Below are 22,882 nucleotides of genomic sequence, written 5' to 3' on the forward strand. Positions count from 1 at the left end.
TATTGAATTACGTTTATTGGTTTTCAAGTGTTAATTCAACCTTGAATTCTTGGGATAAGACACACCTGGGCATCATGTATTACCTTTTTTATTGCTGGATTTTATTTAATAATATTTTAAAGTATTTTTTCATCTATGTTCATGAGAAGTAGAGATCCATAATTTTCTTTTCTTGGAATTGCCTTTGGCAGGTTTTGGATCAGGGTAATTCTGGTCTCATGCAATGGAGTGAAAAATGTTATTACCTCACTTTCTTTTTTTCCTAGAAGAATTTATAAAAGATTGTTACTAGTTTTCCTTAGATGTTTGTGGCATTCACTGATGAAACCGTATGGCCATGGAGGGTTTTTTTGTGTGTGTGTTTAGTTATGAATTCAATGTCTTTAATTGACATAGGACAGTTTTATAAGTTTTTATAGTTTGTGTCTTTCAAGAAAATCTGGTTTTATCTAAACTATTAAGTTATTTGGCATAATGTTTTATAATATTCCTTATTTAATATCTTTGGTATCTCTAATGATCATCTTTGGAATTTTTAAACCATCTTTACTCATAGATTTTCTGTGTCAGTAATTTCTGCCTTTACTGTTTCCTTCCTTCTACTTACTTTGGGTTCAGTTGCTTTTCTTTCTCTAGTTTCTTAAGGTGGCAACATAGATCACAGATTTTCAACTCTTTTCCTTTTCTTATATAACCATTTAAAGATATAAATTTGTCACTAACAATTGCTTTATTTGTATACCAAATATTTTGATTTGATTTTTTCCTAAGATTTTATTTTTTAGAGCAGTTTCACATTTATAACAAAATTGAGAGGAAGGTGCAGAGAGTTCCCACCTACCCCCTGCCCCACACATGCACAAGCTCCCTCAGTACCAGCCGCACTCACATGAATGGTGCATTTGTTACCAAGGACGAACCCACGTCGACCCATCATAATACCCTGGAGTCCATCGTTTAACTTAAGGTTAATTCTTGTGTTGTACATTCTGTGGGTTTGGACAAATGTATAATGACATATAGCTCTCCTTACAGTATCATACAGAGTACTTTCACTGTCCTAAAAGTTCTCCGTGCTCTGTCTATTCATCTCTTCCCCATTACCCTCTGGCATTCCTCCTTTGTGGTAATGTTGTCATGTATTTTCCTTCTATACGATATTATACGTTGTGCAGTTGGCTGTCTTTCAAGAATTAAGAGAAAAATAAGATAATCTTTTGTATTTATCTATAAATTTATCTTTCTGTTACTCTTCCTTCCTGTAAATCTGAGTTTCTGTCTGGTTATTACAAGTAACAAATTATGAGGCTTAACTTCCATGAAAGTGTTACTTATTAATTTTTGATGGACTGACACGTTCACGTGGTCAACCAAAAAGGCTTAGCTACAAGTTTCAGTTCCTATTGCTGTGAGATCACATACATGCTCGGTAGAATGATGTATGTAGTTTATTAAGAAATCATTGCTGAAATTTCAGTTTTCTCTCTGCTGCTTCCTGCACTAACAGGTCTATGGAAGTGCAGGACCTAGCAAGTCCTCATCCTCTGGTTGGAGGTGGTGATACTCCGGGTAGCTCCAAACTGGAGAAAACTAATCTCAGCAGCACATCAGTCACCACAAATGGGACAGGAGGTAAGTGTACAACCCTGAAGACACCTAGAATCACATTTCAGTGTTTGCTGTAATTTCACACATTAGGGATCTACTAATAAGTAAATATTTCATTAGCAATAACATAAGTCAGTGTTACCCTCAAGTAATAGATAGTTAATGGATTGTTTATTGTTCTGTTGATTTTCTTGAAATTTTTGCTCCTCTTCTATACTTGAAAACATTGAGAAAGAATAGATAGCCCTGAGCAACATTTTGAATGTCTTTAGCAAGGCTTTTTTTTTGTATTTGCCTTAGTAAATATTTTAAAAAATGTAGAAAATATGGCCAAAGGATTTACACTTTGATCTTTAAAAAAAAAAGAAGGAAAAGAAATTATACTAGCTTTGGGTTTTGTTTTGAATTGTAAGAGAAAGGCTCCCCTCAATTGTTTTTTAAAATGGTTTTTCTTAAAAATGTTTTTGGGAATAGAAAAATAAATGACCTTATCTGCTGCATTTTCTTTTCAAAGAGAGAAATACCTAACATGAATTTAAAATAGGAGTTGAAATTTTTCCCAGATACCTTTTCATTTGAGTAGCCCATGATTATGTCACAGCATATGGCAGTGGTGATAGCTATTTCAAATATTCTGCCCTGCTGTGTTTATAAAATGCATTCAATCTGTCAGAAAATATGATTCAATTTTTGCATCAGAATATGTATATTTAGAAAGCTTATACACAGACACGTATATAAGCTGCATTTTAAATTATTCACAATTTTGAAGTTTTGTAGATTGTTTTAGTCAATGAGTGAAAAATTATTTGAAAATTATTTTAATTTATAAGCTATTCCTATTTATTAAAAATCAGCATTTGCCACATCATATTTTCTTTGAATTTTTCAATATTTATGAAACTGATACACCTCTTTCCACTTATTTCAGAATAACTGTGAAATCTAAAATTCTCTTTGTAAAGTTGTGTGGATTGCAACTTGCCTGTATTTAATAATCTTTTACACAAAACTCTTTGTAGATTAACATTTTCCCTGTTTATAGTGTTTATTTGTCTCTAAACATGCATCTGTAATTTCAGCCAATTAATTGCAGGATTGCAAATTTTATAAGATTGTTTGGTGATAATATGGGGTAAGAACATTTATATTTAAACCTTAACTTGGATACAAATAATACGATTTTTAAAAGCCCCTTGCACTCTGGAATCAGACTTTGAAGTTTACTAATCAACACGTATATATATTTAACTGCACTAAAACAGACCTGATAAACTAAAATGTGAAAGTCATACCATGCAGTTGTAATTTTGGCAAAAGGGTCAGAAACCAGCACAAGCACTGAAGACTATTCTCGTACACCGAGTGGGCATTCAGACAATGAACCCTTATGCTGTTCCTGTTCTCAGGGGACAACATGACTGTTTTAAACACTGCAGACTGGTTGCTGAGTTGCAACACCCCCTCCTCCGCAACAAGTATGAGAGATGATGGTACACTGCATGTGTTTGGGTGTGTCGGTTTGCCCTTCTGATTGGCTCTCTTGCTATTTCTGTGTGCACTCCCTTCTCCGTGTTCAGTACTTGTAAAGAAAATGGAGACATGAACATGCCTTTATGTGTTTATTGATAACAGTTGACTTTTTTTATCAACTAGTATTCTAATCTTAGATCAGTAGTATTCTTAGATTTTTCATAATATTGCACAAATAGGTACATCTATTATTTTTCCAACTACTTATCAGTTTATTAAGTGGTTAATCAGCCCAATTGTCACATCAGTAAGAGCAGTAGAAGCAGATCGTGCCCGTATATACACACTCAATCTCCATAGCCTATGGCCTGCCATAATTTAAATTAAATGCGTAACGTGGCAAAAAGATCTTTCATATTTTACAGACTTTGATAAATAACCCAATTAAAATACTTAAAGTAACAGTAACATTTAAAAGCCCATCATTTAAAATAATTACCAGTGATGAAAGCTATACATTTAAAATTACAAAGTCTCTTAAAGTGTTTGAACTATAGGTATTAACCACATTCATATATTATATACATATAATATAAATAAACTTTCTTCTAAACCAGAAGTTAACATGCTATCAAAATTTAAAAATTAAAACAAAACCACATAACACTACTGTGGAACCACCCAATTCTAGGATTAAAAAGAAGAGCTCAGGACCTATTAGAAAAGTGCATTACAAGCAAGCAGTTCAAATAGGCACAGACTGGCTGGACTTTGTGGTATATTAGAATATATGATCAGCGAATGAAGAGTACTCCGTTGTGCCCATTCGTTAAATTTTATAGTTTTAGTTCAATTTTTTTCAACTCCATTCTTAAAATATACTTTTTCATACCTAAAAAATATGTTGCCAGAATTTTGTTCTTCTGAATTCTAACTCAAGGGTCTTTTTATGTAAAAGGCCAAACAGGAACTATTTTAGGCTTTGTAGGCTGTGCTGCTTCTGTTTTATCTACGCTCAAAAGCAGCCATAGGCAATACATAAATAAATGAACGTGGTCAGGTGCCAATAAAATTTGATTTATGGGCCCTGAAATTTAAATTTCATGTAATTATCATATGTCAGAAAATATTCTAATTTCTTTTTTTTTTTTTAACATTTAAGATGTAAAAAACATTCTTAGTTCACTGGCTGTTGTTCTGTTCTGAAGTATTAATGTAATACAGGCAACTTTACAATAGTGGATATATAAAATCAGTATTTAGTCATTTACATCTGATCTCAAACAGAAACATTTTTCTAAGGGTTAAACATTAGGTTTTCCTGGTTTTTAGTATTAATGTTGTAAGTTGTGTGATCCTGTGGGAAAAACAAGGACTTCTGGGTCGGGAGGACCGTAGTTCTGAAGCTTGGCACTGTATTTACTAGCTGTGTCATCTTAGACAAGTTACTTAACCTCTCTGAGCTGTAATTCCTTTCTATAAAAGGAGGCTGGCAAAAGCCTCTGGCAAGGCTTTTGTTTTAAATTATATAATGTATGTAAATTTCTTGGCAATATAAACCAATATATTTCCTCTTCCTTAATTAATAAATCAATAATAATTAAGCAACATTTTTTAAAGAAAAATATAAACATGCAGTATGTTAAAAGACTCTCCAGTGTTTGGTCAGATAAATTCTGCATTTAGAACATGTAAGCTGGCCATAGAGGCAAACTTTTAGGAACAAAATGTTAAGTATACTTTTATTAATGAGATAGTCTCAGTGGCATAATTGTATGAAATATTTAATAAATTTTAATGACTCTTTATGCCATGTGTTTATAAGACAAACTAAGCATTTGGTGCACAGTGTTTCCTATTGAGAGTAAACTATTTTATTTATAATTCTGGGTTTCATTGTTGGAATTGGATCACTTTTTTAAATTATTGTAATAAAACAAAAAGCAAAGGCTGATTTAGTGGCTTTTCAAGATCTTTCCATTAATTTTGAGATTTCCAAAAAGATAATTTTAATAGTTTTTACTAATACAAATGAGTTTATATTGCCTTAATATCTTACCGTACTACCTTGGTGCTGTTTAAATATATTACATTATTCTTTAAAGTAATTTAGAACGTCTTGTCACCTTAATCCTAATTATAGAATTACATCTGCAGATTTATTTTGGAACCTAGATTTTCCTTTAAATTTTTATCACTTGTAAAATTGTTAAAATGTAGAACTATCAATAAAAATAGAATAAATACAATCATACCTTAACATATAGACCAGTAGTCAACAAACTTTTTCTGTGAAGGGTCAGATAGTAAATAGTTTTCAGCGTTGCAGGCCATATGGTCCCTGTTGTAATGATTCATTTCTGCTTTCATTGCACAAAAGCAGCCATAGACAATATGTAAACAAATGAGCTTGATCATATTCAAATAAAACTTGACCTCTGAACCCTGAAATTTGAATTTCATAAAATTACCCTTTTTTGATGTTTTCAACTATTAAAAACTGTAAGTCATTCTTGGCTCATGGGCTATACAGAAATGGGCCGTGGGGAGACTTGACACTTGAGGTGTCGTTTGCTAACCACTGATACAAATTCATATATGCTACTTCATGTGTACACTTACTTCATGTATATGTACATATATGCATGTAAATGCACGGCAGTCAGGTGAAAAGTTACCTCCAGATATAGGAGTAAGATTCTGATTTTCCTAATGGTGTCAAGATACGTGATTAGCTATACTTTGTATACAAAAATACTTAGATTTATTGGGAGTGCTTAGGATAGGGTCTGAAAGTGAACTTTCATTTTCTCACTTAAAATGTATCAAGTTCCTATTATATGCCAGGCTCTGTGCTAAGAAATAGGAATCCAATGACCTATAGAACATGATACTAGCCATCAAGGGACCAAAAGTCTAGCAGAGGGAAACAGAAAAGAAAATAATGAGTGCATAATGTGTTCAAGGTGGGTGCTCAGCAGAGGGAGGGAATACTTGATTCTACATGGAGATTAAGAAAATACTTCAAAGAGAGCATTTGGGGGACCCAAGATCAGACATTCTGATCAGGTTTATGATATTCTCTATATTTGAAATCTATAGATCATGGAAAAGAATCTCCCAGAATTTTTAATGTGTAGATGATTGACTCACATGGAATGAATTTGCTTCTGAATAGTATGTGTTTGTGCAATAGAGCCTCCTACTGTTGTGGCTCTGTTCTTTTTAGATTTTCTGTTTGGCATGAAAGCCATAAATTAGAAGCTTCAAATTATTTTACAAAACTAAATACTGTCTGGATATTTAGAAATAAAAGACATTTGGTGTTCATAGGTTTTGGAGTGAAAAAACTGAGGTAGAGAAACATAAGTCAGGCTGTACCAATTATTAAAACTGGGTAGGCAATGCTTCTTTCTTCCCTGCTGTGTTATAAATTGGGTCCTTCTTCATCTAACTCCTAAAATTCTTTGTAGAACCTAAGCTGTCAGACATGGCTATGTAAGATTTTGTGTTTCAGAAAGGCGTGTATTTGGAATTACATATGTAGTCTTTTAAGTGGACACCAGTTTAAACAGATTTTTGAAGATGAAATGTAATACGTAAATTACTTGGATTACCTTCTCTCTCAAGAGTTAAGCCCAATATTGCAACAAATGAACATGAACATTGGGTTATGATAACACAGACTTCCTCTAAAAACAATTAGTATACATTAATGTTGTACTTGAATTCTAAAGATAATCTGAAGAGACAAGGTTAAATTTGCTTTGGAAATACGTATATGAGGCTATAGGTGAAGGTTAGGATGTGAAGAGCAAAAATCAGGATTTAGTAGCCATAGCTGACACCTGACAATAATCACATTACAATCTTGCTTTAGTCTGTAGATATCAATTATTTTTAAACGTTAAAAATAAAATCCAATTGTATCAATATAATAAAATTACTTTTCCGTTTTTTTTTTTTAAACTATTTGGCTTTATGAAAAACACCTAAGTTGCTAGTGTGGAGGGAGTCTGACTGTAATTGTTTCTTAAAGTAATGGTTTTGTACAAAGTGCTATATGTGTATAGTTATTTCATCCCATCTTTAGGGAGATAAATTACTTATTTTGAGCATGTAGAAGAATAAAACCAAAAAACTCATTAGGCTAAGACATTAAGCTATGATCACTGCTTTTGAAATCACGATGTTTATTTTGTATGTTTGAATTTTGTTGAAAAATGTGATGCTTTTCTCCTATAGGTTTTTCTTTCCACTTTATAGCATGTAATGATATTGGACACTGTCCTAAAAATAAGTAAAAAGCTCTGTTTAACCTCTGTGTTAATTTAAGAAAAATAAAATACAGTTAAAAAGTACATTTGAACATGAGAGTGAACATATACACATAATCATTTGGAATGAGGTTTTTACAAATTTTAGGAAATAGTGAGATGTGTAAAACTGGATTTGCTTTATTGATAAATATCTTTCCAGTAGTGCCTTGCACGTACTAAATGAAAAAAATTTCCTGCCACTGGAAAAGTATATGGTATGTCTCATTTAAAGTGTGGAAACAAACACAAGACCAAAGAAAATAGAATACATTTCAGATATATTCGGACTTTTAGAAAAATGGAAATGACTTCCATTTTTCAAACTTTGTAATTATCATAATGTTTATACTAATTACCTATTTTGTAAATATTAAGTACATTTGTATTACTAGTTACATGTTTTATAAATATTAAGTACATTTGTATTAATATTTATAAAGCAGGTAATTAGTGTAAGTATTATGCTGTGTTATAAATACTTCTTTGTATTTTAACATCTTTTTAATAAATCAGCTAATTTCACTTCTCTGAGTTTTCTTTTCCTGAAAAAAAATTATTATTACTTAATATTACTTTCTTTCTCTATAAAAATCAACTCAGAAGAACTCTGCATCTTACTTGGAGCTCAAGAGATGTTTGTTGATGCTCACCTCGTGCAAACCTATTTTCTGTAGCACCATAATTAATCCCCCCCCTTCCCTTTTGTTCTACTCTTACCTGCATATGAAAAATAAATTTGCATTAATTTGCACCAGTTCCCCCAAATGTTAGCTTCCATTTAATTATTACTTTTAAATGCATGTTTTTTAGTACACTGAACACAGCCTGGTATGTTTACTTCCCTTTATATGCTTTCTAAGGATGCCTTTTCTCAGTTAAATGACCCTTCTTTGTCTGTCTTTGACTAAATGCAGACCGTTAAAATTTTAATGAGAGATGACTCCGGGATAATGAATGCAACCACAAACCCTCTGGCTTTTTTTCCTTCTCCTTTTGACCACCTGAAACTTTCAAATTGAGATTATAATCAACACCAAGGTTTTAAAATCAAATCTCAAAGCTGGGATCCAAAGTAACGGGACTAATCCTCATGTCTGGCTTCTAGACTAGTTTTATAGACATTCTGCCCCCCTCTCCCCAATTCACAAGTGACATATATATTATCATTAGTATTGATCAATTAAATTTAGCCACTGTCAGAGTTTGGAAATTCCAAAAAACTGTCTTGCCTTAGTTTTGCTGGAGGCTCTGAACGATTCTTTTTTGTCACGTGTTGAAAGTCAAAAGTGGACACTGCATCACAGAGGGTACCTTTTCCACCTTTCTAAACGCTCCTCTGGATCATCTCTGTTCAGACGCAGGGAGTTCTTGGTTACTTAGTGCTGCCTCTGAGGCAGTATGATTTAGAGTTTGGATTCTGAAACTGTACCACCTGGTCTCAAATTCTAGCTCTTAAAAGCTGTGTGACTATAGGCATATTATTTAGTCTCCTTGTGCCTCAGTTTCCTCAGCTGAAAAATGAAGATGATGATATTATTCATCTCTTATGATCATTGTGAGGAATAAATGAGTTAAGATCTCACAAAGCGCAGCAGCCGTGCCTGGAACGTGTCAAGTGCCTTTGGAGTGTGTGCTCTTATCACCTGCTTTCAGATTTGCTACTTCTTGTTGTCTTTCAAAATATTTCATGAGGAAAAAAGGAGAAAATACTTTAGTAGCCTGTTTCCAGATTTTTCAGTTTTCATCTTTAATAAAGTGTTCCTTTACTCTGTCGAGGAGATAGTCCCACTCTTTCAATCTCTGAGCCTTTCTGAAGAGTCAGTGTCATGACCATCACCCGTTTTCATACGTGAAGGCAGCGTGTTATGGTGGAGAGATCATGGATGTTAGAACAAAAAACCTGGGTTCAAATCTTAGTTCTGTCACATGCTGTGGTGGAATTTATCCAGGTTCCTCATCCCACCTGAACTTCAGTTTCCTTTTCAGTGTATAAAAAAGGTATATACTAACTACTACATATAAAATAGATAAACAAGAAGTTTCTGCTATATAGCACAGGGAACTATGTTCAATATCTTGTGGTAACCTATAATGAAAAAGAATATGAAACAAATATATGTATATATATGTATGACTGAACTATTGTGCTGTATACCAGAAGTTGAAACAACATTGTAAACTGACTATACTTCAGTTTAAAAAAATGAAAAAAAAAGGATATATTTGTTCATATCAGTCGGGTTCTTTTAAGGATTAACTAAATGTACGTAGCCCAGCACATAGTAAACATTTGATAAATAGTTATGCAGTAGTAAATAATTTTGCAGTGTAAATATAATCAGTGGTCAGCTACAGTCATAATATGGACTCCTATCAAGTATTAGTAATGACAAGTAATAACCACCAATTCATCATTTATCATCATACAAATAATTAGACCCGACTCCTTAGACTATTGCTGCTGTTGAACACTAGGTCAATCTTAAATTCCCCTCTTGCTGGGAGAAGTAATCCAAGTGTCTTTACGTCCTCTTTCCAGCCGTTACACTTCTACTCTGAACCTTCCAGCAAATCATCACAACGTTATTAAATCACGGATAGTAAATGAACCCCAGAGCTCACAGAGGGAGGCTCTGGCCGATTCTCTTGATGTGGGAAGGGAACATAATCATTAGTGCATGTTTCTCCATCATTAATTGCTTTTCTAACAGAATAACGTTGCTGCCTTGCCTGGTTGTTGGGCATGCTCTGCTCTTGACCCCACTATTCTTTTTGCCACATTTGTCCGTGGTTGGTTTAGTCACCAGCTTTGTTCATTATAGGTTTCTGCTTGCTTCTGAGTTTTTTAACTGTATCATTCCATTTATGACCAGGAAACATAAGAGGTGTTAAGTAGAAAGTTATTTAGTTTATTCCCTTGCTGCTGTGATACATGTATCAGAGCCTTGCCCACAAGGGGAAAATATGGTGTGACAAAATGGGTAGCGGCTTTTTCACTGCCCTGGCCAAACTCCTTACATCTAAGAATGACAATAATGTGTACCAGGCCACATCGGTGCCAAGTGAGGATTTTGCCAAAATATACCACCTCAGAGGAGAAGTAATATATGAAGGAGTTTTCAGAAGATATACTTCCTGTGGTAGAAACCTTCTCTTATTCTATGCTTGTCTCTATAATGTATTAAAAATTGTTATACCATTAAAATAGGAAGTCCAGCACCGTGTGGTTCTTCAGCTTTGCGTAGAGCAGAAATTGACTGAATGACTCATTTTTCACCCATCATATGAATACACCCATGGTTTCTGTATTTGCATATGCCTTCATTGTACTCTTAGGCAGTCTTTTTTTTTTTTTTTTAACGTCCTCTTGGGAAGAATAAAATGTAAGCAGTAAATCTCTTTGTTATGATTTGGATTTAATGTGCTAAACACTGGCCGATGATTCCTTCTTTCTGCCTTTTGATTATAATATCAGAGTGTGCTTAGGTGAGTTAAAAATGCAAATTCATGTACTGCTGTTTCACTTTATAAGGCTGACTGCCTTTAAAAGCCAGATTCAAGCGCACCAGCTTAGGCAGGGGATTTTTAGATTGAATCCTCTGTAAATGCATGTCCATGTAGGAGCTAAATTAACAAACTTCTCCTCATCAACCTCTCAGGTTTTCTCTTGCATGCCCATGGTAGCTAGAAAGACCACTAGTAGAGCAGTCAGCATCTTTGGTATGAATTTAGAAATAAAACTCACATGTACTTATTCTTCTACGTAGTGTCTCTCCTTGCAGTCAAAACAGAGCCTTTGAACAGCAGTGAAACCACAACCACGACTGGAGATGGAGCGCTTGACACTTTTACTGGGTCAGGTAAAGCCTTAAGCTCGTGTGTTGTTACATACACATGGGGGTACACGTCATTCTCCTCGCGAATAAGCAGCATAAACACCAAAGCTGTTAGAATCTGGATTTTTATAAATTCAGCAATAAATTCACCTTTTGGAAAATTAACTGTCTTTAAACTGTGTATTTTTAGAAATGATGTTCGGAATTGTTTTGCTGCATCTTTAGTTGACAGCAAAACAGCCCCACAACTTCCTTATTAGGAAGAAGCCGAGCAGGCTTCTTTCATAGTTGTTTTATGCATGTTTAATTTAATAATCAGGTTGTAATAGTTGACTTTGTTCCTTCAACTCGCCTTTTAAATGACATAAAAACTGCCTTTTCGGCAACATTCGAGATGTAAAACTATCCGTTTGATTCCTCCTAAATAACCTTGTTTCCTCTCTGGGTTGAAAAAAAAAAATCCTCCTGTGTAAGCAGCTGAGTGACAAGTATTAAAGGTTAATGGGCTGAGGGAGAGCACATGCTGGTTGCATTAGAACCCAGCCTCTGAGAGCACCACTTTCACTCAGATGCTTCAGAGAGAACAATAGCATGTCTTTAAACATCAATCCTTTTTAAATAGAAGGACCTGATAACTCCCAGGTGGAAGCGAAGGACATGCATTAAGTTGACTTAAAGGTTTTGTTTTTTAAGTTTAATATTTTGTTTGGTTTATTATCTGATGAAAGGATTTTTTTTCTTTAACCTGAGGAGGAATTTGTTTAGCAGAAAGATGAACATTGAACCCAAAAAAGTATTTGTGATAATTAAATCTCGGTTCTGTTATTCTCCTCCGATACATTTGATATTTATTCATGTTCTCATATACAAGGATTTCACGTGGGTATGCCTCTCAGGTAAAAAGAGTTGAGGTAAATCTTTGAGTAAAATGCCCTTGTAGCATATATTTGATTTTTATAGATACAGATGATCCCGTTTCATTGGTTTGCACTGATTGGAAGCAGCTGCCATGTATTCACATAAATATTAGTGCTCCAAGCAGAAAGAAGTAGTAACTTAGACACTTTGTATACAGACACATATGTCCTAATTCACATCCTTTTTGATGATTCGCTTGCCTCCCAGGAGATAATAGGTACCCACTTGCTCTAACATTCGTATTACTCACCATAACTGTTGTGAACTTTCTTCAAAGTAAATGCATATGATCATGGTTTTTAAGGATAGGAATGAAATTAAGTATTTGCTGACATACTTAAATAGTATACCACAAGTTAATGAAAGCTGAATGAGAAAATTATGGGATGCTAGTTCCAGAAGGCATTTCAGAGACCTCCGATCCATTTTATGAGAAACTATACCTAGGCACAGAGAAGGTAAAGGTGGTTAAGGCCACACGGTCAGGGCCTCACAGGGGGTCACTGGTGTAAATGAGTCTGGAGTGATGACCCAGTCAGTCCAGGAGTCCTTTCTCTAATACCCCACTGGAAAATATAAAGATGGAAAAAGAAGTAGGTGTTAACCATCATGCTGTCTGAAATTTGCTCATATTCTATTCACAAATAGTTTCCCAGTGTTAAGAATTATCCAGGGCTGTGCTGTCCAATGTAAGTAGCCACTGGCCATAGATGGCTATTTAGTCTAATTAACTAATATTTGGTAAAAGCAAAAATGTTTTATCTAATTACATCAGTCATACTTCAAGTATTTAATAGATGTGTGTGGGTTTTTTAGTGGCTTCCGTATTAGGCAACTCAGATATAGAACAATTCCAACATCATGGACCAGATTTAATCGGACAGATTCTCAGCAGCACCACTGTTCAAAACCTGGCTAATTTCTTGTTGTGGGGGAGCTGTTCTCTGCATCGTAAGGTGTTTAGCAGCATCCCTGGCATCCAGCCAAAGCTGACAATAGCATTCCTCAGTTGTGACAACCGAAAATGTCTCCAGGCATTTAAATGTCCCCTGGCTGGCAAAATTTCCACCCACCCCCTCCCCTCATCCCTCATCTCTCATCTCATTGAGAGTCATTGATCTAAAGTCTTAAAATAAGAAGAGTAAAACCTTAAAATTGCTTGACAGCACCCTATGAAAACTTGGTATATTCATTAAAAAGGTGTTTTAATTAATTTTCAAGACTTTTTGAAGATAAGCACTTTTGCTTATTTTGTATGCAGATGTGAAGGTGTATAATGAATTCTTTGCATAACACCTCTTGATTAATTAAATGACAATGGGGAATAAAAAGAATGTCTCCTAAATTTGTGCATGGTATTCTAGAAATTACACTGGAAATTAGGCTGCTCTGTGTAGAAACAGTCTTTACTTTGATCAGCATAATCTCAGCTCACTTTAATCCAATGTTGTTTTCAGTTGTCTACAGATTTATTGCTTACAATAAAATATACACATTTTAGTTAAGAAGCGTAAACTCTTAAGTTTTATGTGAACATCTTAGTTTTCTGAGTCAAAGGTCTTGTATTCTACTTGGAAGATGAACATACAGACATTAATACGAAATTTTTAAGTTTGAACCTTTATTCTATTATGGGTACACTATTCTAATGATGTCTAGATTCATTCATTAGAGGGGAGAAGCATCTTATATATTCAAAATTGTGTTCGTTTATCTGAGGGTTTCTTCTGAAATAATTTTGCTCTTTGGCTAATTCAATAAAAGCAGCTATAGTGAGTGTTTCTTTTCATTATTTGATGTCTCTTTAGAAAGCCTTATGTTTTACAATCCTGAGAATAACTGATGAGTATAGTCCAAGTTTTGAGTGTGCCACATGATGCTTTATAAATACGAGACAGTAAATCTGGAGTTAAGCTTTACTTAACTAGATTTCTCCTAAGCAGAGTATTTGCTACTGTGAATTAATGAATGCGACTGAATTTCCTGTGGAATATACTGTTGCTATTACGTAACATGTATTTAATGTCCAAAGTGTGATTTTTTAAAAAAAAACTGTCCTCACTGAGTTGATTTTAAAGTTTTAAACATTCTTCATGTTTTTAATAAATAAGTAGAAAATTAATGGTTCATTAGTTAATCAGACATAGCAAGTTTGCTCAAACTTTGGTTGCTGAAAATATTTAGAACATAACACCTCTAGTTATATTCAGTGACTTTCAAAATTGATTCATAATATTCTTGAAAGTGTACTTTCTGCACGATTGCTATGAAAACTTTAGTGTATTCTCTATACTCAGAGCTTCCAGTCCAAATAGCATTTTAAATACATTAAATTCTATGTGTTTATGAAACAATAGATCATAAGGGTACTTAATAGCATTTGGATATAGAAATATATCGTGTTTCATAAAATAGTTAGCAACCTAAACCTATTTGTCACTTTTACAATGCTAAAAGCTTAGCTCCAGAATTACTATGAACAACTTAGAAAGGACGTGGTACTTTGAAGTATAACTATGATTGATTAGACTAAACTAATTCCAGGGCTGCATTGTGTACTACTTTAATCTTTTTGAAAAGTGAATGAACAGCAGATGGTCTAATAAAGACACTCTGTGTGCTTGCCCAGTATGGATTGGCTCTGAAGGGACTGCCTTAACACTTTAGAGTCCATATATTTGCAATACATCTGTCTTAGTCAAGGCAGATGGTTAAAGGAAAGAGAAACTTCCAAATTTTTGGATCTATTCCAGTTTGGGGCTGCATGTTTGGCTGAGATGTTGTTAATAGGACCTGACCTTCACCTTTAAATTCTTCTCAAAAATAATACCATCTCTGATTATTTAAAATATATTTGTAAATTTGATTGCTGCTGTATCTTGCATTTATGTATTTTTTTAAATGTTACAGTATCACCCTTGCTTTCTGTGTATATTCCAATTATTACTAGAACATTTTGGACTCTGTATTTTTAACTACTCCTCTGATTGATTAAATGAAAGGACATAGAAAAGGATAGCATTTTAGAATTTGAAAATGAAGGTTGGAACTTCACATTTTTCTTCATTTTCATTGTATTTCTATTCGAATGAACATGGAGGAAGAGCAATATCTTGTCATCATACTTGGAATTTGAAACATAAAGTTTGCAAATTAAAACAGTTATCTTTATATCATGAAAGTTTAATTACCTATAGTCAAAGGTGTTTATTCTTAGCATATTAATACACAAGAGCTTGCTACCGATTTGAGAAAATGGAGGAATTACGAAGGGGATGACATGTGGGAAGAGTCCATCTCGTGCTCCTAGTACAAATGTGAAACAGTTTAATTAGGAGAAAATGTGTAGGCATCTGTTTCTGTTTAGAAGATGAATGAGTTGTTAGAAACCTATCTTTAACATAGTAGTTTGTTTAAATTAGTGTTTTACACTCTCATGAAATGTATTTGTGAAGCAACCTTTTTTGCACTGATTTTGTGTCTTACAGTAATAACAAGCAGCGGCTACAGCCCCAGGTCAGCGCATCAGTATTCCCCACAGCTGTATCCCTCCAAGTAAGTGCTCTGCAGTCTTTCAAATTCGTTAGAACAGTTTTCCGGGATTATCGTGATTCATCGTATCTACACAATATAACAACTTTAAGTGGGGATATATTTATGTATATAAATGTTATAGCTAGTTGAATAGATACTTGGATACCTTAGTTAGCTAGGTTAGACATATTGATAAATACCCTTCACACATCTAGGAATAAAGATACACTTACTTTTGTCAGGGCAGTTCCTTTAATGCTAGATATTTGTCTACTTTGAGGAAGGCATCGAGCTCAAACCAGAATGCATTGATTCCATTTTAATGAAGATTCAGAAATGCTGACTAGGGGAAAGAAAATCTCAAAAGATTACATTTTATACAAGTATCAACACTTCATCATTTGTTCCCTCATTATAATATTTTTAATGGATTTCAAGTTCTAATAAACATATTTTTGAAAAACAAAGCTATTGTGTTGATAACTAACATAGTCAACTTATTGAGGATGAGGGTAGAAATCACACGTTTAGCTATCTTGGGTGTATATCTGAATTCGGTTGCCATCAGCCAGATGTGTCAAGATTTTGGATCCCTGGTCATGCACGTTGAAAAGCTGTTTTCTGCAGCAAGTGAGAGTGTCTATCCTTAAACATAGGCTGAGGGTTAGATATCCATTTCGGAACATTCTGTAAGATGTGTCATGGTGAAGGAATTGGCACTCCTTTCTTTTGGTGAAGCTGCCTACTTTTTTTCTTTTCTTTTCTTTTTAAAATAAGAATTCTTTGTAGAGAATTCTTGGTAGGGGTTTTGACAGCTTTTGTAGTCATCCCATAGCATCGAGTCGCACGTGATGACCGTTAATATGCTCATGAGTGTACTAATTAATTGGCCTGGGCTGCACTTCTCCCATCTGCATATCAATTTGAAATACTGTTTCTGATGTAAACAAGAATTACGGACCTGGACAAGACTTTAGGTATCATACCTAAGGCAGTTTTCTTTTGAAAGGTGAGGTGTAGACTTAGGGAGTTGAAATTGTCCAAGGTCACTAAATGGGTTTGTAGCAGAGCCTGGGCTGCTGACATTCAGACTCTTGTTCATTTCTATACGGTTCAAATGATAGTGTGGATAAAGAAGAAGGATTACTTCCTGGCTGTTATCAGGTTTCGCTGAAGCTAAGCTGTCTGAATTAAAATGCAGTCTTTGTTGCCACAGTAATGCTATTTTTCTGATATTTAGGCCCTATCCACACATTCTTTCTACACCAGCAGCTCAAACAATGTCTGCGTATGCAGGCCAGACTCAGTATTCGGGGATGCAGCAGCCAGCCGTCTACACCGCCTACTCACAGACAGGACAGCCCTACAGCCTGCCCACTTACGGTATTTCCCGTCTTCTCTCTTCTCCTTTTTGGTTTATAAGCAGGTAATCCTGCTCGCTCATAGGAGTTGTATGTTCTACTAGAAGTTATGACTCAGAAGGAAGATCATTTTACTAATGAAACGGTTTGCACATGCGTTTTCCAAACAGATCTGGGCGTGATGTTACCAGGCATCAAGACAGAGAGCGGACTTTCACAGACCCAGTCCCCGTTGCAGAGTGGGTGTCTCAGTTACAGCCCAGGGTTCTCCACCCCACAGCCAGGCCAGACTCCTTACTCTTACCAGATGCCAGGTGAGTAGCTGGACAGGGAACCTGTGCTCTGTGAGAAGGAATTCTTTAGATGAGAGTCCTTGGCTTCAGCCTAGGAATACGCAGTCACAAAGACTGTTTAGACACTACCACTGCTCACACGTTTTCATCAGAAAAGGCAAATAAGTAGGAAGAAACATGATGGACAGAGCTCAGTGGACATCCAGAAACACGACACATACCAAATTTAAATACCTAAGTTTAAGTTGCAGAAAGTTGACAGGAAACAAAGTCAAGTAAAGCAGCCTCCAAGCCAGACACCACGCCAGTCGCATGTTTGGCATCTCCTTAAGTGATTTCAAAGCTGCATGACAAAACCCAGTATTTTCCTGTCAGTATCCCTTGTGTACGTATTGCTATTTTGATTGTATTTAAAATTGAATTAGCACTGTTCTAAGTCCCATTTATCATTGAATGACGGAGGATTTTTTTTGTTCATTTATACAATACCTCTCCCCTATTAATACTATATTTCTTAAATCGGAATATTTATATATGTTATGCTTACCCCCTGAAAAGTTTTTCTCCTTATATGATCATTATTTAATGTTTTTGTCTTTGATTAAAAATTATTGCTGGACGTTGTATGGTAGTGGCAGAAAACATTTTCGTGACATACCAAAAACATTAAAAGCTTCTTCCTCTCTGTCATTTTGTCTATATTTGCTAGCCTTAAGGTAAGGCTGTATTAACATATTTGAACCAACTAATATTGACATTTTAGTTGATTGATTGACATGAAATAATTACTTAGACCTTTTTGGCTGAAATGACAGGTCTCTTTTTCTTCCTTAGAATTTTGGCATGCGTGCGTCAGCCACAGTGGCCACTCGGCTTCGGCTAGCAGTGTGGAAGGGGCTGTAGAGACATTTCCATTTATTCCTCAAGATACTTTCATATTGGATATTCCAGGCCTCATCAGTTTCAGTTTGTGTTGGTTACCTAATACAGTTGCTATTCAAAACACAGTGATAAATAATCAACTGCTTCAGTTATTTTATTCCTTAACAAGTACATTCCGTGAGAACATATTCTTTTAAAAACATCTCAATTGATAGTTTACTTGTTTTTGCCCTAGTTTAAAAAATAAGTAAGTAAGTTTCTGACCTTGCTGTAAAATTTCAGAAGGCCATGAAACGTTAGATGATTGCAGTATAAACCATTCTCCCTTGGGTCTGAGCCCTAGCTCCCAGCTTTTTTGTTCTAAGGAAAGGACATAGAGAAACAAAAAGACAGGAAGCTGCAAGCATTGATTCTAAATGGGTTCTGTGTGTCTATTTCCTAAGCTAACCCCAGCCAAATGTTTAACTCAAGTGGTTTTTGTGTGCATATGCAGTTGATATGACCATCTGAAAGTTCTAATAGTTTCCTGGAAGTAGTCTCAGTATGTATAATATTTTATTCTTTGAGTACTTCTGTACCTCTAGACACTGACCCCTGAAGCTTAGCTGCAGTCCCTCCTGTTTACCTCCACAGATTTCCAAAGCAAAGACTTCACCTGTGGTCACAAGACAGAGCGAAGCACATTTTCCTTATAAATCTCTCAATTTCAAATCTTATTGCCTCAACAACAAAATTAAAAATGTGTTTCTCCCATTGAATCCTGCAAAGTGAAATATTTTTAATGTTTTAATATTTTAATATTTAGTAATAATATTTTTAATACTTTTTAAGTGCAATTTGTTCTTTACCTCTAGGTTCTAGTTTTGCACCGTCATCTACTATTTACGCAAATAATTCGGTTTCCAATTCAACGAATTTCAGTGGTTCGCAACAGGTATGGTAGCTTTTTGTATTTATGCTTTTTATTATCTGTTTCACATTTTTAAAGAATAGTTTCAGGTTAATAAGGTTTATTTATTTAAAAGCAAGATGGCATTTCAGGGTAATAAAAATTAGCTATCTAGAATTCTTGGGATATATGTAATTGCACATGTTTTAGGTTTCCTGATTGCTGAAGGTTTGCCCTTTAAACATTTAAGCCATGATTGTTGTAGTCATTTGGCATGAAATCTATTGCATATTTTCCAATTATCTTCAGCTGTACTAAACATAATTTTATTTTTTTCTTGATAAAACAGTTACTATTATGAAAATTGATAGGTTGAACTATAATCAGGAATTGGGTTGTGATGTAGACTGTAGGGACATTCTTGATCCAAGAAGAAATCATTTGTTACTAAACAATACTCCTCTCAAACTACTATTGGCTTATATTTTTTTGGTTGTATGAGTCTTTTTGATAACTATTTAATTCCTGCTCTCCTGATAGCTGTAACTTGGTTGTGTTTGTCACTGTGCCTGCTGCTAACAGTCCTTAGTTCTCCTAGTTATGTTTGCTTAATATTTTTGTGAGTTTTGAAATCCACGAGTATTTCTAGAATCACATTAGAATTATGTGTGGAGCAAGAGTGGACGTCTGTGAGTGGGTGGATCAGTGTGCTGTGAGATGAATTTGTGATATATTCAGAAACTTTTGTCCTTATTTCCTACTTCTCAGTCACGTTCAGAGTAGTTGAGATGGAAGGGTAACTGATTTCATGGGCGGGCGATCCACTATTTTATTCTAACATTAATTGCTGGACTTACACACTTTCTAAAATGTAAGTTACTGCACGAGTGTTTGCTCTTTGAATTTACTGAAGGAATTATATTAATTGCCTTCTTTCAGTTTTTATCAAGGTAACAAAAGGCAAAAAGGACAGTTTGATTATTAAACAGTGGAATAATAACATTTTGACAGGATTAGATTGCATAATTTGGCATTATTTTGAAAAATGGTTTCTTAAAACACTAAACATCAGAGCCAGTGCACATATTTAATTTTTTAAAATATTGAGAATTTTTGCTAATCCAGGTAGCTTAATTTCACTCACTCTTTTATTGATACTGCAAAGTTATTGAACACCTGCTAGCCATCAGATTTTTTAAAATTTGCATATATGTACTGTTTATTGTTTCTAAGAACAATTTAGAGCTTTAGCTTTTTAAACTTACATAGTTATCAAAAGAATAAAGCCAACTGCAAAATAAGAATCAGCAGGATGCAGTAATCCAATCATAAAGGACAGTCAAATGTGCTTACATATATTCAAGAAATCAATTATCTGAGTTATAAATAATAAGTAGTTCATTTGTATCCTTTTTTTTTTCTTTAAGATTCCACGTATAAGAGATATCATATGGCCTTTTATTTTTCTCTTTCCAGCCCACTTCACTTAATAACAATCTCCTCCAGGTCCATCCATGTTGTTGCAAATGGCATTGTTTTATTCTTTTTTATGGCTGAGTAGTATTTCATTGTGTATATATACCACATCTTCTTTATCCAATCATCTGTTGATGGACATTTGGGTTGTCCCTCATGTCTTGACTATTGAAAATAGTGCTGCTATGAACATTGGGGTGCATGTATCTTTTTGAATTATATTTTCCTCCAGGAGTGGGATTGCTGTATCACATGGTAAGCCTATTTTTATTTTTTTAAGGAACCTCCATACTGTCCTCTATAGTGTCTGCACCAGTCTACACTCCCACCAACAGTGTGGGAGGGTTTCCTTTTCTCCACACCCTCTCCAGTATTTATCATTTGTAGACTTTTTTGATGGCCATTCTGACTGGTGTGAAGTGATACTTCATTGTAGTTTTGATTTGCATTTCTCTGACAGCAATGCTGAGCATTTTTTTGTGTGCCTATCGGCTATTTATAAGCCATTAGATTTTTTTGCCTATGCATTGAAGAATCGAAAATAAGCCAGTGTTCCCTGCTCTCTAGAAGGACACAGTCTTCCTGTGAAAATAAATCTTAATCTGGTTTGCAAACCCTGCAGGGTAGTTCATTACTACATGCATGTAGAATATGCCCACAGAAGGGTCTCTGCTGAAGTAGGATCACCTCAAAGCTATGGACTCCACAACATATGGAGCCAAATACTAATTTTTCGATGACTTTTGTGATTGCTTTGCTTTGGTGCCCACCAGGGCGTAATCTCTCTTTCCAATACACACACATCTCAATTACTGTTTCAGGATTATCCATCGTACACAGCCTTTGGCCAAAACCAGTACGCACAATATTACTCGGCATCAACGTATGGAGCATACATGACATCAAACAACACAGCCGATGGCACGTCATCCTCAGCCTCCACCTATCAATTGCAGGAGTCTCTTCCAGGACTGACTAGCCAACCAGGTACAGATCTTCATCCAGGTGAAATACTTTGAAATGTTTTGCTGTGTCTAATAATATGGAGATAATTGACATTTTAAAAACATGACTGAAAGTTCTCAGATAATTATGCTGATGTTTAATCTGTGCTAGTACTACTGTATTAGGTGAGGCTCTCCAGCATTTCAGAAAACCCTTCTTTTAGATGTAGGATTGTTAGGAAATTTTCATCTCAAATGATAGTGTATATATGAATATAGAGATAAAAAGGTAAGTGGATCTTTTGACAGACTAACTCTCGATTTTGTGAAGATCTTAACAATAGAAAAGTTGAAATATTATCTTCTTTGGATAAAACTGATAAAATTTCCATTATGCTTGAGAAACGGTATAGCTAGCTTTTTCACCTTGTGAGTCACCAGGAGCTCCAGCCAGTGGTCATTTCCCACATTCTTAGGATTTCTAGGACCATTGGTAGATAGTTTAATATCTTTGTCTGATCAGCACATATTTAAAATCTATTGTATTCTTCATTGCTGGAAGCTTATCTCTATTCTTATTAGAACTGTATTTGCTGACATATCTTTAACACAGCCGAGGAATTTAAAGTTAAAAGCAGGTTTAATAGAGATCCTTCGCAATCCCAATCAAAATTTCAACAGGACCTTTTAGAGAAATTATCAAGATGATTCTAAAATCATAAGGAAAAGCAAAGAAACTAGAATAGTCCAATAATTTTGAAAAATAAGAACAAGTTTGAGGACTCACATTACCTGGTTTCAAGACTTACAAAGTGTAGTAATGAAGAGTGTTTGGTATTGCTAAAAAGGTTAGCTGCATAGAGCAATGAAGGAGACTAGAGTCCAGACGCCCATAGTGACCAAGGGGCAAGGGCAATTAGAGAATACATAGGTTTTCAAAAAATAGTGCTGAAACAATTGGACATGCATATTAAAAATTAAAAAAAAACCATAAAACAGAATCTTGACTTGTAACTCATACCATATACCATACATGTAAAAACCAAAATTTCTAGAAGAAAACATGGAGAAAATATTTGTGGCCATGGATTATATAAAGGTTTAATAGATAAGACATAAAAACACAATTCAGAAAAGAAAAGAAAAATTAGACTTCATAAAACAAAGAATTTCTGCTCTTCAAAAGACACCATTACAAGGATAAAAAGACAAGCCATAGATTGGGAGAAAATATTGTAAAACACATATCTGATAAAGGACTTGTATCCAGACTGTATAAGGAACCATCAAAACTCAATAAGAAAAATGAAGTTAAGAATTTTGTTTGTTTGTTTTTGTGAATACCATTA

The 22,882-nt window shown here is 34.6% G+C and overlaps 1 protein-coding gene across 1 annotated transcript in view; it reads left to right on the forward strand.

Moving 5' to 3' along the window:
* The window catches only part of EYA4 (EYA transcriptional coactivator and phosphatase 4), a 240,676-nt gene that overhangs the window by 173,188 nt on the left and 44,606 nt on the right, over positions 1–22,882 (forward strand). Inside the window, exons 4-10 of the mRNA XM_072965897.1 lie at positions 1,508–1,632; positions 11,168–11,260; positions 15,643–15,709; positions 16,929–17,071; positions 17,220–17,363; positions 19,079–19,158; positions 21,411–21,576. Coding sequence (XP_072821998.1) covers positions 1,508–1,632; positions 11,168–11,260; positions 15,643–15,709; positions 16,929–17,071; positions 17,220–17,363; positions 19,079–19,158; positions 21,411–21,576 — 818 coding nt within the window. The remainder of the gene's footprint in view (positions 1–1,507; positions 1,633–11,167; positions 11,261–15,642; positions 15,710–16,928; positions 17,072–17,219; positions 17,364–19,078; positions 19,159–21,410; positions 21,577–22,882) is intronic.

The sequence above is a fragment of the Vicugna pacos genome, chromosome 8, assembly GCF_048564905.1.
Source record: "Vicugna pacos chromosome 8, VicPac4, whole genome shotgun sequence".
Taxonomy (NCBI): Eukaryota; Metazoa; Chordata; class Mammalia; order Artiodactyla; family Camelidae; genus Vicugna; species Vicugna pacos.